The sequence below is a fragment of the Oculina patagonica genome, chromosome 11 (assembly GCF_052425735.1).
Source record: "Oculina patagonica isolate OP01 chromosome 11, crgOcupat, whole genome shotgun sequence".
NCBI classification, from domain to species: Eukaryota; Metazoa; Cnidaria; class Anthozoa; order Scleractinia; family Oculinidae; genus Oculina; species Oculina patagonica.
In genome coordinates, this window is record NC_135768.1 from 6,109,439 (window position 1) to 6,127,805 (window position 18,367).

General features: G+C 36.2%; 1 protein-coding gene across 2 annotated transcripts; it reads right to left on the reverse strand.

Annotated features, from left to right (window-relative positions):
• Window positions 1-3,527: 3,527 nt before the first annotated feature.
• LOC144629877 (pyroglutamylated RF-amide peptide receptor-like) lies at window positions 3,528-15,273 on the reverse strand. Of its 2 annotated transcripts, XM_078488119.1 has the most exons (3): window positions 15,121-15,272; window positions 14,869-14,962; window positions 3,528-4,999 (listed from the first exon to the last, which is right to left on the reverse strand). In XM_078488119.1, exon 3 carries the CDS (start codon window positions 4,785-4,787, stop codon window positions 3,606-3,608), a length of 1,182 nt encoding a protein of 393 aa, XP_078344245.1. In that variant the 5' UTR covers window positions 4,788-4,999; window positions 14,869-14,962; window positions 15,121-15,272; the 3' UTR covers window positions 3,528-3,605. The 2 variants fall into 2 exon arrangements, with proteins under 2 accessions (XP_078344245.1, XP_078344244.1); XM_078488118.1 differs by having other exon boundaries at window positions 14,869-15,273.
• Window positions 15,274-18,367: the final 3,094 nt, after the last annotated feature.

Below are 18,367 nucleotides of genomic sequence, written 5' to 3' on the forward strand. Positions count from 1 at the left end.
CACTCCGTAATGTCAAGACCTGTAGGGCTGATATTGTCTCAGAACGGCCCTCGGGCTTGGTCAATAACCTATATATAGCGCAGTTGCATAACATTTTTAACAATTCAATTTATTTTACTTCCAATGCGTCTTCTAGTTGGTGGTTAAATAAGCAAAACAGCCCGCGGCTAACCACGTGCCGGTCTGATGTTTGGTCATGTTTCATTGAGACGGTAGAACAAAATTTATTTTTCTTCTTATTTAGCATGTTAAAGGGACTGTGTCACGGCTGAGTGAAGTTAATTTTTTTAAGTTTTGCCAAATACTGCTATGATGAAACCTAATGTTAATGCAAAGAAATTATTCCTCTGGATCCAAATGACAAAACCATAGCTTCATTGCAACCAAATGTGTCTCCCGGGCGTTATAATTTAAAGTTACAAGCAAAAGAGCCTAACTTTGAAACTGTTCAGCCTAGCAATATTTCAAAAATTCATATTGCAATCCGTTTCAATCTTCGTCACTTTTGGCCATCCGTACCTTCTTTTGTATTTGCTGTGTTATTGGAATGTTCCTTTACTGTTTTAAGAGGTTTATTTTTCTATTTTACCGAATTTGATGGTCATTATCGATGCCTAAATGTAGCTAAAATCCGTGATATAGTCCCTTTAAGGGCAGTTGATCATCAAATGAGAGAAATTGAGGCTGAGATATAGCTTGCGCTAAATACAGCTCTCATGCGTATTATGAAAACGGGATAACTGCGTGAAAAAGGGTATGGAAAATCGTGCATTTTTGTTTGAAATAGGGCAATAGTCTCGCAAATGTTGCACGTGTCACACACAACAAAAATTTCGTGGAGTCAGGTCCCTCCCCCTGAAATTATATTTTTGCGGCAACGTGGTTTATCCATTCTCGGAGACCCAGAGGCAGTTAGTGGGGCGAAACGAAGGAATAAACTGGGCAGAAATCGTAGCGGCGAAAGCTTTTAAGAACGGCTACGATTTCTGCCCGGTTTATTCCTTAGTTTCGCCCCACTAACTGCCCCTGACTATGGGTCTCCGAGGATGTGGTTTATCACGAGCGCGGTGAGCACTGGGAATGAACTAATATTGCCGGGCCATCCGTTCGAAGTCTTGTGCGATCTTACCCTGCCTTTTATTTCTTAACTTGAAAGACGTAACGAAAGGATTCGATAAGATTTCAGAAAAAGAAAACTGAACATATAAACTGCATTTATTTATCCTCTTTTGAGGAAGACGAAGCAGAATAGGAACAGAAGCTTTTCAGTTTGAAAAGTGAGTAGCCTGCAATACGCGCAGGCGTTTTTGATGGGCGAGCGTTGGGCAATTTTGCCGTCGCAAACGCGGAGGGTGGAGACGACAGAACGAGCCTTACCCCTACTCCCTTGGACGCTTTTTTCCTCTCTCCCCAAGCCTCTCCCGAGTTCAAGATGGCGCTCGCCCGTTCAAAATGCACTCGCTTGCTAAAATACGACTGAATTACAGGCTAAAACGCGAGTGGAAACACGAGCCAAAAGTGATTATATACTTCTGGCTTTGGCGGGTTTGCTTACCTTCAGGCTTCATTATTAACCTTTTACATGAAGGGATAGATCGACCTAACATCGGTCAAGTTGCGAGGAAACAGTGAAACACAATGAAATGTAAAAGACACCAGGTAATGTTTACAAACTTTATTTAGTGATTTCACTAATTATTATGCTTGAGGCGGCTTCCTACATTAAAAATATGAATTTATATTTATAGACCCAATTTTCTGTATCTGAACTGAAAATGGAAGACCATAAGACAAAACTAAATGCAAACAAAAACATGGAAATTTTATCGCCCGCATAAAACCCAGATCTATGATAATTCGCGCTGCTTTTTCCGGATGACAGCAAAGAAATGTACCAAAACATAACACACCTGCAGAGTTATTTCACTGCTCATAAGGAATGGATCTTTATTTTTTCTAGAGGGTGATGGACAATTACCCCAAAACATTCCTGCAGAGCAAAAACAGAAAGAAAATTGTGCAAAGTGAGCCACCAAAGGAAAAAATATCCAAAAGTGAAAAATATTCTTGCACGACCTAAACGTAGGGAAATACTCTTGCCCACAAAAATTGCCCACTTCCTCTACCCTCTCAAAAATATTATGATCTACGCCTTAGTAAAGAATCAAACTGGAACGATTCACGACGAGATAAGAGTTTTCTTCAAATTTAATCGACTGCCAACAGGGCACAGTCAAACGAGATGAGAGTTCTCGAGACTAATTAGGAGCTAGGTCACGGCATTTTATGTAATTACGTTTATTTTGGTTAATAATATAATGAGCTCTAAACTTTAAGTTGGCAGAGTAACAATCTTTAAATGGCAAAAGTACGGCCATATGGCAATCAAGGACGATTTCTGAACATTAAAAAATGATATCATATTTTCATACGAACTGAGATCAACTTGAAAAAAGTCTGGCCGAGGTTTTCTGAAGTTTGTCTAAATGCAACCCGTTTTAATCTTCTTCAGTTTTGTCCATCCATGCCAACCTTGGCTTTTCTGTGTTCTTCTGAGTTCTTCAACGGCTTTAAGCCGTTATTGTGATTTTTATGACTAGTTGGTCAGTGCAGAGATTGCCTAAAATTGTGCGACCTCTTTCTGCCTGTCAAACAAACAAAAGCTTTCATTGCCTATCATCTAATAATTTCCCGGGTACGGTCGAATTTGGTGGCAACCCTTGGGAGTTTCGGTCAAATGGAAGCGTATAGTTTGAACTGTCTTAAAACTTGACTAACAAAATCTTTTGCCTGTTATCTTTCATGCCAGTTTTATAAGACTGAAGATATTTCAGAAATTAAATTTTACTGAAATAATTCGATAACTCATTCTCATCAATACAATGTATTTCACGCTGTATATGCACCTCATTCAAAATGGCGAGAAAGTGACGTGAGCTGGCTCTATTGATACTTTAACTGTTTCATAATCCAATGATTTTGACTCCCCTTAAAGTAAGGGCTTTTTAACAGGTGCAAAGCTAGCCCAGGGGGGGGGGGGGTTGGCATAACTGACTATCTTTTCAATATATCAAGGCCGCAGGAAACTTTTTGGAAAATTCCTGGACAAACCAGTTTTATACCTGTCTTACTGGTACGTATTAGTTTTTTAGCTACAGTGACGTACTATCTGCCATATCAATTCTAAGTCGATCACCCCCTCCTTCTAAGGAGAAGCTAGGCTGCACTAAGTTTATTTTAAGTTCCTTCTCTTAAATCAATTTCACTTAGAGCATGAAACCAGCAAAATATTTTGTAGTACTATTTGCGTCCAAAACTGAAGTTACAGACTTCAACGAGGTATTGATCGCAGATTGGAACTAAAGAACACACTGATATAACCTTTATACTATATATAGCACGATTGAAGACTTATAAGAAGTGAACGTATTTGACATAAAAAGGCCATCATTGCATTTTTAAAATTGCGTTTTTACTTCCTCCTGCGAAAGATAATTGCAAGAGAAGAAAAGTAAAAAAAAAACGGACACTGAACTGCTATTGTCAGATATCTCAAAAGGACACTTTGGTCTTGTAAATACATTAGATGCAAGTCGACGATACCTCTATAACGCCGACATCATAAGAATTGATTCCTTCGTGTGAGTCACTTCGGGTTGGCTTGCTCGGGAACAATCGTGATTCTCCGAGTTTGACCGAAGATTTCCTCGCTCGGGCGGCACTCCATTCGGCTCGTCGGCAGCTGCCTGGTCCGCGTTTCTTTTGCCGCTTCGTTTGCTGAAGCGCCTTGTGATTGACTTGGAAGACGTAGTCATTGAGTCTCCAAGGTCACGACGCGATTGTCGTTTCCGAAAGATCTGTAACGCTTTTCTGAAGTTCTGACTCATGTAGCAATACAGCAATGGATTGAGAGCACAATTGGAGAAAGCAACAAAATACATCATAGGAAATGCCACGTGAGCCGCCTGCTTTGAATACGGATAATTTTTCCGGTCGAAGAAAAACAATATGGTCATTGTATTCAGCGGAGTCCAAGACACCGCGAAGCTTAAAATAATCGCCAGTGCAATCTTGGTCAGGCGCAGCTTGGAGTTTGAAGCGTGTTTGGTGGAGAGTTTCATTGATCTCGTTTTATCGGCGCTGGCCCAGACTTTCCTACCGATTTTGTAGTAGACCACAGCCATGAAAACCAGTGGCATTACGTAGAATATAGCCAGGGTGAGAGTTTTGTAGACTTTCGCGTAGTTAAATGACCAGGTTTCTACGCAAAACTCGACGTTGTCGCCAAAAAAGGGATTAGAAACCGATTTTCTGACTATTAGCAACGGCAGCGCAGCACATGCAGCAACGATCCATAGAACTGTTGTAGTTACGAAAGCTTTTTTGGCTGTCAAACGCATCTGTCTTGGAAGGCAGACAGAAATATATCGTTCAACTGAAATTGCAGTTAGGATTAGAATCGAGAAGTTCGTTGCTAGGTAATACAGAAAGGAGACAAGTTTGCACATGAAGTCTCCAAACACCCAGTACCCCGTGACGTATAAATCAACTGTGACGAACGGTATATACAGGGAAGCCATCAAAATGTCCGCGATGCACAAGTTCATCAGAAATGTACTCGTGGGCGTACGCACGTTCTGTACACGTGATATGACTGTAATTACGATTCCATTGGCTGGGATGGCAAGGAAAAATATCAGCATATTGGCTGCGACAATGGCGATCTTTTCCGAAGTCGTGTAAGTTAAGTAATCAATTTGTGCGGTAGACGAATTGTTAGCGGCCATGATGTCTGGCGGTGTGTATTTTTTCAGTCAATGCTAATGTTGTAGAGTAATTCAGTTGAGCCCGCCTTTGGTATCGCAGCTTGATAAGTCAGAGATCTCTCTGGAAAAGTTCAATGCAATTTTTTGTCTTTCTTTGTTTAAAACAGCAGCCTTCTAGGATCGTCTCCTTTTACTGAGTAAGCTCAACTCAAGGAAGGATATTGAGATGTAACCTGCGACAGAACAATAAATAAACTCAATGAGTTTACAATTAATTTGATCTAACTTGTGAATCTGTTGATATGAATTACTAAGATGAGACCAAGCAAATACAAACGAAAGCAATCGAGTGGTCAGTAATATCATGTTAGTGCTATCATTGCTTGTTTGTTATCAGTTTGCAAGTTGACTCGTATCTCTAAAATCTATCGTAATCTATCGTATCTTTGACACTATATGACAGTGAAACCGTGTAAAATACCTCCAGTCACTTACTTCAGCTTGCGGTACTAGGATATACGTAGGTTACACTCATTTTGATTAATAAAACCGTCTTTTCTTGACCGAAGTAATTCTCTGCAAAACAACTCTAGTTTCTTTGACAGGTGCCTAATTCCTTTGTAAACATATGACCCAATAATGAAAAATTTATTCAATAGATGACACAAAAGGTAATTTATGGAGGTACACTTTCAAGGGCTGTTGAGCTGACATGACAGTTTAAAAAAATAATTAAAAAAAAATAAGAAGAACTTGGCAGCAAAAAAAATGAAATATGAAAAGTTGCAAACAAAAGACAAAGGAAATATGAAATAAACAACAAATAACAAAAATTTAACTTGTACTAACAACACGACTGCTTTATCTGTTCCGTCTCAATTCATTACACCAAGTGAACATGTGAGGAACTAGAGTAACAAAAAAATAATTAACGAGGTATGTTTTCTTGACGAATCAACCGAATTCTCAAAGCTACTACTATTATACTGCAGTCCGTGAGGACAAAAAGCGTTTCAACTCGTTTCCATCTTGTGACTGCAGAATCGAAAGGGTTAATTCAAAAACAAACACAAACTTAAAAACGCGTGTGATATGGCCTAAAAAACAAATGGAACTGAAATTGCTTCTACAATAAAGGATTAATAAGTCTTAAAATGGTTTCAAAAGTTGACCGCACTGAAAGCCGGACGCAATAATTTTGCTATTAGCAAGAAGCGCGTCACGTTTCGTTACCGCCAGTTGTGGAAGAATAAGTGTCGCTACCTTCAGATGTGCCTGCGTGCATGGACATGGAAAAGGAAGTACTGATTGAAGTCACGTTTTTTAAATCCCTGTTTGTATTTATAAACCTATGTTGTCTGAAGACAGGAAAAACGCGTTGTGAATTAAAATTCAGATCACGCTCAAAAAGGACTCAAAGGCTTGAACGCATATAAAAGGGCCTATTATTGCGATCTGTGTGCACTCTTACTAAGTAGGTTAGATGGTTCGATTAATCTTGTAAGTTAAAAAAATCTTGAATTATTGATATTCTCCATTTTAGAACAATTGAAATATGACAAAATAATTTAAAAGGGATGCCAGAAAAAAAGCATCTGATTTATGCAGCTTTTTGTAGTATATCTACATAATTTGACTTTCACTATTTTTAAATTGAATGTAGGTCCTCCGCTAACACGTTTGCTATTATCGAGCTAGATAAGGCAAAATATGTTGAACCAGTTTCGTGTCTCATTTCAATTCTCAGGCACGGCCGTGCAAATAAATTAGGAGGCCTGGATCTAGCAAATACGAAAACAATCGCAAACGGTCGGTTTCGTCAATATGGAAAATGGTTAATATGAATTGATATAAAATTATTTACCTGGATCGAGCATTAAGATGTGTGCTTACAGACTTGTACGCAGTCGTGGTTTCTTAGATTTTTGGCCGAGAAGAGATTGGATACCAAACGGGCTTTGAGCGAACTCTTTGTTCAAGAGACACTGCTAGTCTTTGTCACTTTATTGTCAGTGAGCAGTCAACTAAAACAGCACATTAATTAAGTATCCATTAAGAAGTTATTATTCGGCACCTTTTAGAGTTAAGTGAATATAGTTGCACAACAAAACTTTCATCCATTTTTTTGTCCCCAATTTTTGAAGTCATTCATGCAGTTGTTCAGACCCTGCAAGCATTGCATTCCTGGCTTCTTTTTCTGTTGCAGTGGCTTCCTTAGACATTAGTTTTTTTAGCTTTGCTGTTATGAGAGTTTACTGATCAAAAAGCACATATAAAATCTGAAACACCATTAGTGACAAATTTGTTTGAAAACAAAGGCCGTTTATTTAGGGTGACACAAGTGTTGCAAAGACAGACACAATTTTGATTAGACTGTCTATACTAGTCAATCGTCTTATCGAGAGATCACGTACTAGGACAATACTGTTATCAGTACTGGCAGCTTATTTCAATATGTATTTTTTTATCTTTTGATTTAATTTTAATTTTGTTCAGCTGATATGCTCAAAGATAGTCTCTTGAAGCCACTTTACCGGATATGCTTTGTGCCAACGCATAAACCATATCCAATGCGCCCTTTAGCTAAAAGCGTTTCATGCACTAAAACACTCACAATGCTGAGCCTGATGTTGTTCCACCCTTGCTTCTAGCTTAAATATACACTTTGTAGCAGCTAGGTTTCTGCGTCGCCCCTAGAGCAAGTTCACGAATAGGTTTTGCCTCTCGAAGAGTTAGTGTGAATCAAACGTAGAGTGCTATTTCGAAACTACTGAGCAGCTCAATCAGTCGTGGATTGAGCTGAAATGCTCGATCCGATGTCGAAAGCATGGAATCTTTGTCGAATTTGCCACAAAATAAACCAATTTTGATACGGGCTGTGAGAAAGAGAATTGTGAAACGGTTCTAAATCGAAAAATCCTTATCTTCTTTAGTTTGCCGTTGTTTTGTTGCCCGGAATTTTTGAAACCACCATTTTAAATTAATCTAAATCTGCCTGGCTCAGGCTGAGGAAGTTAGAAAAGGTTTAATGAAATATCATTACCAATTTAAGATTGGTAAGTTTTTCTTTTTTCGCGTCGAGGCATATCTCTTCTCAAAATTGAACTAATTTGCTGTAGAATAAAACGTTCAGTGTTTGACTCCGGTTGATCCATGCGTTTGTTGTGCACGTAGCGTCTAAGACGAGATTGTAAAGCAAGGTTTTTAGCCTTTAAAGAGAAATATTTCAATAATATAACTGCTTACCTCTTATTTGGAAGAAAAAAAGGATTCACTTTCTCTGAGAACTGATGTAGATGTCGAACGAGTTGAACACAGTAAAGTTATGTTGAGTGGGAAGCTTACTCGAATTTTTTATTTAAAATAATTGATATCAATTATTTTATAGCCTGAGGGTAAGTGATGTGAATTTGCCATATCCTACATGTTTACCTTTGCCCCATTTATCACTCTAAAAGCTTTCAGCTTCTATAAGAGGGGACACTTAGATTACTTCCTGTAGAGATTTCTTGTAAAATTGAAGTGATTTCATATAATGATTTTTGCAGAAAAGGACAAACTGCACGTTTTCCTTAAAATGTGTTATTCACGTGATTCATGCATTTTTTCGGTGCACAATTTTAGAAAGGGCAACAAACTCGGTTCCATCAAGACAATGTTGCGTCAAGTGACAGTTTTTGACCATTTTTATCGACTAACGAGGCATTTATTATCTTACAATTGATATACGTGAAATGAAGGCTTCAAACAGAGTGTGCTTTTGACGAGTCATTTACCGCATATTTTCACGAAAAGAAACTTCGTTCCCAGGATCTCTCTTCTTCCCGTCCCTGGGAACGAGGCTGCGTCTCAGTGTGACTGACCCCTGATAAACGATTGCCAAACGGCAAGCTTCAACTAAATTGCAGTTTAGGCCGATATTTGTAAATCGACGTTTGTCCTAAACACGATCTTCAGTGTTATTTCTGCCTGCTTCAGAAGGAAAGAAGGTGTTGGTCGATCCAAATTAAATTAGTGGAATAAATCCCGAGAATTTATTGAGAGAAACGTCGAACTCCTCATGAATCAATTTTCCGAATTTATCTTTAGTTCGACTCATGTCACTTGTCACGGTTGTGGATCAAAATAAACATAAACTGAAAACATGTTGCAAGAATCCGTTATCTATTTAAAATTTTAATTGTTGGAAGGCATCAGAAAAGCGTAAATCAAGTGACAGCGCATCATTCAGGCAGCAAACTGACGTGAGCCAATGCTGATTGGCCAAAATTAGATAATATTTCGTTTGAGAAAATTATGACATGTTTTTCTTTTCTTTATTTTTTTGATATGTTTTTCTTACGGGATTTCTTCAATGCCGAAACATGAAAAATGTCTCTTTCATCAAGAACGTTTGCTGCTTTTCATATCTGTAATGCATTAGGCTTATTTAATAATAAAAAAAACGTTTTCGTAAAGAATGGCTACCAAGTGAGCACTTGCCAAGCAAACACTAACATAAATAAAAAGAACTATGTCACGCATGATGTATCGTAAAAAATGTAGTCTAAAATTTTCAAGTTTGTCATTTAAGATCTGTCTCTTCTTTCCTCAGCAAATTTTTATTTCGTGGCTTCCTTCGATTTAAAAAAAAAATAATAAAAAATAATAATAATCAAAATTAATAAAAAGGTGACGTAGCCTCCTTAAGTTTATATCAGCCGAAAACGGGTTTATTTTGAAAACAGTGAAAGCGATTGCTACCGAAGCAAATGCCATCTAAAGCGAATTTATTCGTTTAACATTTCCAAAGGAGAAGTTTTTGTTTTCAAGTTAGCTCAATGTTTACATCCTTCAAATTTTTTAAATTGCAGGAAAAATATTTCTATTAACAAAGCCGTGTTTCTGCTATGTGTTTCCAAAAGCTCAAAGAAAATGTTGATGTTGATCGATAAAACTGAGAATATGTGGAATATAATCAATCCTTATTTGATTTAGAATAAATCCGCCGAACCTAGGTTACTGACATGGATTGATTCCTGAAGGTTTTCGTTATGACTTGTCTGTGTACGAACAAATCAAATGTTTACGAATTTTGGCAGTTCTCCGTTGGCATACTCGATAAAGCATTATTAAAATTACAGACCTTTAATAAAGAACCCAACTTTACATCTTATTATAAGAACAGTAGTTTATGTACAGTACAGCTTACTTCACGCAGATTAGAATTATTGCAAAAGCTAGAAAGCAAAAATAATTTCATCTTTATTAAGAAAAAAGTAAAAAGCAAAACCAATTTGTTTTACCCAGTTACGATCGCGGACAGTTGAGCTGTGTAAATAAAAATGCTCATTCTTTGTTTACTACACTTTGGCAGTGTGGCTTTCGCCCGTGTTTTTGTTTGTTCAGTTGAGGCAACATCTAAACTGTGCTTTTCATCACATCGTGTGAAATTTCCGTACTTTTTCGCGATTTTAATCAACTTGAACACACCAAATTATGGACTTTAAATTTTCGGTTTTTGCTTCCAAGATAATTCGAATTAATTGTCTTTACATGTTTGTTCGGATAAAAATGACCGCAAAGTAGGAGGCAAGCAATGCGCTGGATTGTCTACACATGTAAAAATTAATCAAGTGAACACGATAACAATGAAAGATATTCTGGGTAGTTTTACCATATTGCCAAATACTTGATGTCCGAATTAAATCAGGTTTTAGTAGTACGAACAGTGCCTTTTTTGTCGACTTTCCACAGCTTAAAACCCACGAAAGCATTAATGAAATTTAGCTAAGCAAGCATTTGAGTGATGTCAAATATATTAAACTTCCAATCATCGTATGCTTTCTTACCAAAGTAAGCTCCTGCTAAAGTACATATGCATGTTTTCGGCGACTTGCTCGATGAACTTCGTATGTACTCGGGCTATCTCTCTCCTTTTTGCTGTTGATGTGTGGCGCACTACAAAACTTCAAATGACCAAAACCTCGTTTGGAAAAAAAAAAACTGTCTGTGTGTGTACTTGAGAAAGCAAAGTTGTTTGGTGAATCTGAGTGGTCCAGTTCCAATAAGGGGTAAAAGCAATCCCAGAATCCTTTTTTGGTGCCAAAGGTGACGTCATTGAAGTCAAGTTGGGGTCTTATTTGTTTTGCTTGATTCAGCTCAAGTTTTTAAGACTCGTGAGCGGAACTAATGCGATAACATTACAAATGCAGATCACGTAAAGTAACACAAAGCGTTATACAGTTAGCACACACAGGATTTTTGAAATAAATTTGTCGGTGAGAAGTAATTGGCACAGATCTGTCCACAATTTTTAATTAATGTTAAAAAATCACTTTCACCTCACAAAAATGTGAATAAACATATAATTCGTTCTTTTGAGGTGGTACGGAACTAAACCGTGTCGAAAAGATCTCTAAATTCTTTGAAATTTTTAGAAAGATAACTGCTGCACATCACATTGTATCGATATTTATACCCCACGGCCCGGGGGGAGCGCCGCAGCCGGAGCGGGCCGGCGGCCGCCGGAGGGGGGGAGAAGGAGCGAGGCGGAGAAGGACACCCCCAGGAAGACGGAAAGCGGAAGGAGAAGTATATCACAACAAATTTCAGTTCACCTTTTTAGAAGCTTTTAATCCTATAAAATTCCAGTTAGTTTGTGTTACATAATAGAAGTGTGCTTACACTTCTACAAAATAGCAAATGTCAGAAAATTGCGGAAAAAAACGGAATTTAACTATTTATGTTGCTTTGCAGTAGCTAGGCTGGGTCATAAGAGATGCGGTCGGCAGGCAAAAACATAACAGATCAGTGATATCACTTGGCGAGACATCACATTCTAAACCTGATACGGAGATCGTCATAAATACACAACCCCACGGCTAGACTAAGATATTGGCCTTTATCGCATTCGAAGATTATTCCGTAGGCAAAAAGTAAACGAGATATATCTTTAGGGAAATTGGCTTAACTTTTTCAAGATATAGGCTCAAGTGTTCCAAAAAAAAAAAATCGGTATCGGTCACTTTTTTGCCGTCGTGTATAACACTGTAACGTCTTCCAGGTTTTAAAATCCAAGAATTTTACTTACAGATAGCAGTGAATAATGTAAGCTTCTATTTTGAATTATTGCAACATTTGTTGCAAATTAAACATAATAAAGTTTGGCAAAAATTAAATTGACCCCAAGCACCTATGTCCATTTATATTTTGACATACACATTCACATTTTGTAATTAGCACCGAGAAAGGAATCCTTGTTCCTTTCCGAGATTTTTCCTGAAAGCATTAAAATTGAAACAAACATATGCAGCCAGAAATTCAATTTGACCTTTTTAATTTTAAAAATGACCTTATTTGTAAACTTTTTCATATTTTCAATCCGCTAATTAAAATTATAATTTTGAGGAAGATTTACTAACTGATAACCGAAATTCTCTCACGCAACGGCGAAGGCAAACCTTCGCGTCAAAAAATATTCTTTATTTTTGGCGCACAAAACTCTGGACGGAACTATATTTTCGTAATTTATGCGCTTAGTGACATAGACGACCTAAATTCGTTGAAACATAATACATTGAAAGAGCATTGTAATAAATGGTTTCTCAATTTGTGAACTCTAAATTAAAGGTTATTTCTTAAGAAATCGTTCATTTTAAATTGGAACAATATTTTTGCCAAACTTGATAGCATATGCCAGTGAAACTTGACCTTTCTCCATATTGTATTGCCTTTTTATCATTGCAAATTTTTAACCATCTTCAGCTCAATGCCAATTCATTATATTTCTGGTTCTTATACGATTCGTCATGTTTTATTAGTTTCCAGAAGTTATAAGGAAATACAAAATTTCAGGCATCCTTGTCAAACATGACTTTTTTCCATATTGTAATTTATTTTTATCCTTGTGTTTTGTAACCATCTTCATATGTCAATTTGTTATATTTTTGGTTTCTTTTGACGCGTCAGGTTTTTTGAGTGCTACAAATTAGAGAGAAATAAGTCACAGCGAACCTGGGTTAATTATAACATCATCTTAGCGAATAAAAGAGAAAAGGAAAACAGATCTGCTCTTCTTACCAATCTAGGAAGACATCAGGAGGTTCTGTGAAGACCAACACACTAAACGAAAAGTCCATTCGGTTGCACGCAAACTTCACGCCTTTCTCCGCGCGGCTGAATCCTTTATCGTAAAACTTTGCAACTTTACATCAACAAGAGGAAATTGTTTTTAAGTGTGTTTACACTGATTTTCGTGCCCTCAAACTTTCCGTTCCCCTTTCAGTCTGAAAATAGAGCTTTTATAAGTAATTGGAATCCTTTTGATGTCATCGATTGAAGAGTTGCACCAATTGGGAAGAGGAGACAAATTTTAGTTGTCATAAACTGGACATTTCCACCAATTGGATGAGAACTGAATTGAAAATTTTCTTAGTTTTCATGAACGTCTGATAAAACTATCAGATTCGTGTCTATTTTTGCCTGACCTGTCTCAAAGCCCGGATAAACGCTGTAACTATCAGCTTTAATTCCAAAAATGAAAACAAAAAATGAAACTCTAAATCCTGAAATAAACTCAAATAAACCATTCACGGCTCGGCGTGACAACAAACATGTGATTGCTATCTCCTGTAGGGAAGGTCGGAAATTAAATGTAATTATATGAGTCTGCATGAGTCCTTTGCCGGAACGAAAAATATATTTTGAGGAATAAAAACAAAAAAATATATATATATGAAAATAAAAACACTCTTGACATGAACTTAATTATGAAAAATCGTAGTTCTTTTTTTTTATTTTTTTCATCTACTGTATTAAAAAAGTATTTAGTTGTCTGACATATATATTAAAACCATGTCAGAAATTGAAAACAACACCGAGTTCATTAAAAAGAAAACGTAATATATTCGATTTGAACTTCCAATATTGAAAATATTTATTTTTTTTATATATAAAGCTATGATTTTGTAATTCACACCAGGCAAAACACGAACTACCAAAACTGTAACGTTTAAATTAAAAAGAACTCGAAGTTTGGTTTGAGAGATTCTTAATATGCCACGCAGGAAACAGTTTTAAATTGTGATATTTAGTGTGACAGTTCTAATGCGTGTTGTATGTACGACAGTGCTCTGAAAACTTATGAACTATCCTTGTTCATTCAAAAATGACCCGCAAAATGAGATTAATCTAAGGTAATTTTAAAGAAGTTAATAGCTTGTAGGAACAACATGAAGAAAACAGAACGGCATTGTTGAGGTTACATAATATTTCATATCAGCTATCCCACCGTTCAATACGAATGTTATCAGCACTGCAAATGGTATTATCACCTACACTAATTGAAATAAAACGTTTTAATAATGCATTTTGGAATATCTTATTTTCATGTCATGCATATGTTTTTGCTTTTCTTTAAACCTCTTTTCTCTCTTTGCATATTTAAGTCTAATTTCATTAAATGTGAATCTTCAGTTGTCATGATATGGACGTGGTTCTCTCTGTCAAACAGCATTTTCCTTAATGTTGCCTTCGAGATATTTGGATTAAATATTTTTATAATGTATGAGTCCGACTGTCTTTCGGAAAGATAAATCGATAAACCGAGTGTTAAATTATTGATTATAATATCTAAAATGCCGTAAAACCCGTCTGCGAACATTTCAGAAAATTTCTTATTTCATCTACCTTTTTTTGAACCTTTTTCATTGTTCAAACGATTCTAGAACACATTATTGATTATTTTTTTCCAACATTACCTATAACAGAGATCCGGGAGTTTAAAGCTCTCAATTAGCCACTTAGCTCAAAATGAAAGATCAGTGACGCACGATGTATTGTATGTTTGAATGGAATTAATTTTTGTTCTATAGAACATAGATCTGTGCACAAAACATAAAAGTTTAAAATGAAAATTTTTATTTATTGAAATAATTTCACTGCGCATTTTCTCTTCGAAAGATGGTTGTAGAGATGTTATTTATTTACCCTTTATATATGTTCTCTGTTCTTTTGACATGTTACGAGGCACGCACAGGAAACATAATTTTTAAAAGAATATTTAAACGTATTTAAGCCCTAAACACAAAGAGCAAATATTTGAAATTAAACTTATTATTACCTTTTTTCTTTGGTCACTTTTTGGCTCACGTCTTGCGTGCTCGCCGCAAAAAACTTTAATGTGAAACTGTATGAGGAATGATGTCAGCGGGTAACTGTGTAAGAAAGCGATTTCATTGTGAAACTGTAAACTATACAAGGGATGATTTCAGGATGTAACCCTTTCTTGGCATTGCCCTTGAAACTATATATTTTCAGCGTTTTGAAAGCCCGACCTTCAATATCTGTAACATGTTTACGTCTTCATACTTACAGCACAGTTGACGATTTTATATGACAGTTCTAAAATCATCACTTCACTTTTTCATGCAAAATGTGTTTTAAGAATATTCCTGAAAAGTTGCCGAATACTGTAGTTCTTTTTCATCTTATCGTCATTTGATTGTCCGACACTTACGTCAAAGTAAAAATGGGAAATAAATTAAGCCTTTAACCGCACACCTGCGAGACGAAATTAAAAACTAATTCTTTGTCCATTTTCAAGAAATGACACGGGTCATGCTTTTATATATATGTAAATGCACCATGGGTTATAATATAAAAGGTTCTAGAAAAATTAGTTATCTCAAAAATAAAGCATTCAGAAGATAACCTAATAAGCTTTTATTCCAAAACTTAAAATATTAATTTTGTCATGAATACCATGCATTTAATAATTTATTTGAATGTTATTTCAGAGAATTTGTTCTCGCGTCTAGCTGAAAATTTTCTTTATTCAGATCATCCGTCTGCTTGTCAATGTATTGAGATTTTTTTTTCAGAATAAGATGCCGTTCACAGCTTTATTCTCGACAGGCTCTATTCTTGTCACAGGATTAAATACAAAAGAATTGTAAGAGAGACATTTCTGGAGCCTCCGAAAACATGACAAATTTCTTGCGGCTTTTCTCATTCAAGTATCTATTCCCCGCCGTCAGTTGTAGATTAAGTCGTCTGTTGATTAAGACGCTGCATTTAATTGTTAACTAAAATTCAGTAAATAAACGAATCATAATATCAACTTCTCAAAAAGAAGCATTTAATTTTATTATTTATTCTTCATGCTATATGTATAATTCGCGAATTTCTTGCAACTTTTTATGCAACATCTTCAACATATTTCAACTTATTTTATTTTACACTATTCAGGTAAAATTGTATTGCCTTGACGTCAATGAAAACCTGACAGTGGTGAAAATGTCATTTCAATATTCGTGACAATATACTTTTGTGTTTTCTGGTTTTTTAATTGGAAAAATTGCGCAATTTAACACAGACTAAAAACAGAATGAAAGTGCCATAATGTTCTGGAATATGCCATTAAAAAGGACAGAACTCTTTCTGCGAATTGTAAAAAAGTACTTAATTTGCATATTTATTGTCATATGAGAATTAATGATACCCTAAAACATCTGCCCTCTCTTTTTTTCCGGGGGAGGTACTCAATGGAATCTTAAGTACGGTGGTCCCGCTGAGGCCTTCTAACCCTAACCCTCTTTAGAGAAATTCCCTCTATTTTGCTACCCTATTTAGGACAAGACGCCCTATTTTGTAACAACAATATGCTGTTTTCACATGTCGTTTTCAAAATTGAAATTAAAAAATGATGTCATTCCGTTTCTGTTATGGAGTATCGAATGTCTTGTCGCTGACAGAACTTGTATCACAAGGATAATTTTAATTTTACTTCTCACACCTAGCTACACACCTACCTAGTTCAATATTTCCAGCGAAAGATGAGAGATTCTCTGTATGACACGAAATAGTGACACGAAGTTGTTTTCCCTGTTTTAGAAGAAAGACCTTGAAAACCACCATAGCTGCGGTGCGCACCCCACCGGGCTTTCTTCCATTGTCGGTTCAAAGACTGTATAAATCGACATATATATCAGACATTTCGTATAGCGATACCCATTAGACAATAAAAGCAGGAAGTCATAATTAGAATTTATTTGATAGTATCCGCAGCAGTGACAGCGAAACTTAGGTGAACACAGTAAAAGGAATAAAAAAATCATACCGATCTTTGAAATACTACCCTTAACCAGACATAATTTTAAGCCTCTCTTTCTCGTGCAGTTTAATTGTCATGGCTCAAATTTAAACCCTTGGCCGACAAGTGAAGATTTTCCTCTCCGATTAATTTCTTAAATGTCAATAAAGCGTCAGAAAACCATTTTCTTTAAAGGAGTATAAATTTAAGCGTCTTTAACTCGTGCAGTTTAAGTGTGAAAACTCAAATTTAAACCTTTGGCCGACAAGTGAAGAATTTACTCTCCGATTAATTTCTTAAATCTCAATAAAGTGTCAAACAAGCATTTTTTTTAAAGAAGAATACATTTAAGAGTCCATAGGAAAGAAGTTCTTAATGGGTTTAAGCGTCAAGAGTCCGAATTGAATGGAAAACGTCAACTGACAAAATTTTTTTTTTGAAACCACCATTTTAAGGGTTAAAACCCTTTCAATATTGCCAAGCTCAGTCAAATATAAATTAAAACTTTTGGTTAAGTTTAGAAAAAGAAACAGTACTACATAAAAGGACTGCTCGACAGCTTTCATTTAAAGCGTTTTCAATTTAGTGTCGAAAGTAATCCTGAATCGAATTCGGTTTTACTTTGTTTTGTGGTTGGTTTAAAAAATCCCGCGCCACTCTCAACCAATCAAAAGTAAAACCAAAACCAGCCATGACTCGCCCACACATTTTTCCCCGCACTTCGTGCAGACTACACGCATTTGTATCAAGTTTTGATTGGTTCACTTGATTCAGTCTGTGTCCTTTGTGATTGGCCAAAGTGACTACTTTGGTTTTGGTTTTACGACACTCTACCGCCTGGACCCTTGCTCCAACCAACTATCACAGCAAATTCTGTTTCATAGCCACACGGCTAGACGCGACAGATCACTGATTTATCACAAAATGGATCAGTTAGCTATATATCCAATCAGATTACAGCTTTCGTTATAGAAACACTAGTTGGTTTCTACTATTCTTTGTTTTCATGTGACATCATGGAAATTCTAAAATCAAAAATTGCAAGGCCCCTTAGTTTTTGTCTTTCATTTGGTATTTATAGACGTCTTCAATATATTTATGTTGTTTAATTTTTTAAGCTCGATAGCATCCTTTGTCTTTAAAGTAGAGTATACTGAATTTTGGCGTTTTCGCGCTACAAGACTTCACGATGACCGCCAGAAGGCTGTCCCGTATGATTAAAAACGACAAGTAGACAAGTTGTTTATCTGTAATTTTCAAACATTTCAAATTCCTGACTTTTGTTTTACCCAGTGATTTTGGGTTTACTTTATCGTGGCCGTGACAGTGAAATCCAACAATTAAAAGCGATATTTACAGTATGCTCAAAGATTTAGCCTTAGTTTTTATGCACCGAAGTTGATCTGATCGAAATTGAACATCACTTCATTCTGAAAGGCCGACCAATTTTCCAACGCAAAACTACTTCCAATAAGCCTTCCCGACAGCAAGCCCAAGCGTTTATTTTTGGAATTTTTATGGTATTCAA

Excerpts from the sequence above, each read along its gene's own strand:
- LOC144629877 (XM_078488118.1), bottom strand. The coding sequence starts at position 4,787 with ATGGCCGCTAACAATTCGTCTACCGCACAAATTGATTACTTAACTTAC.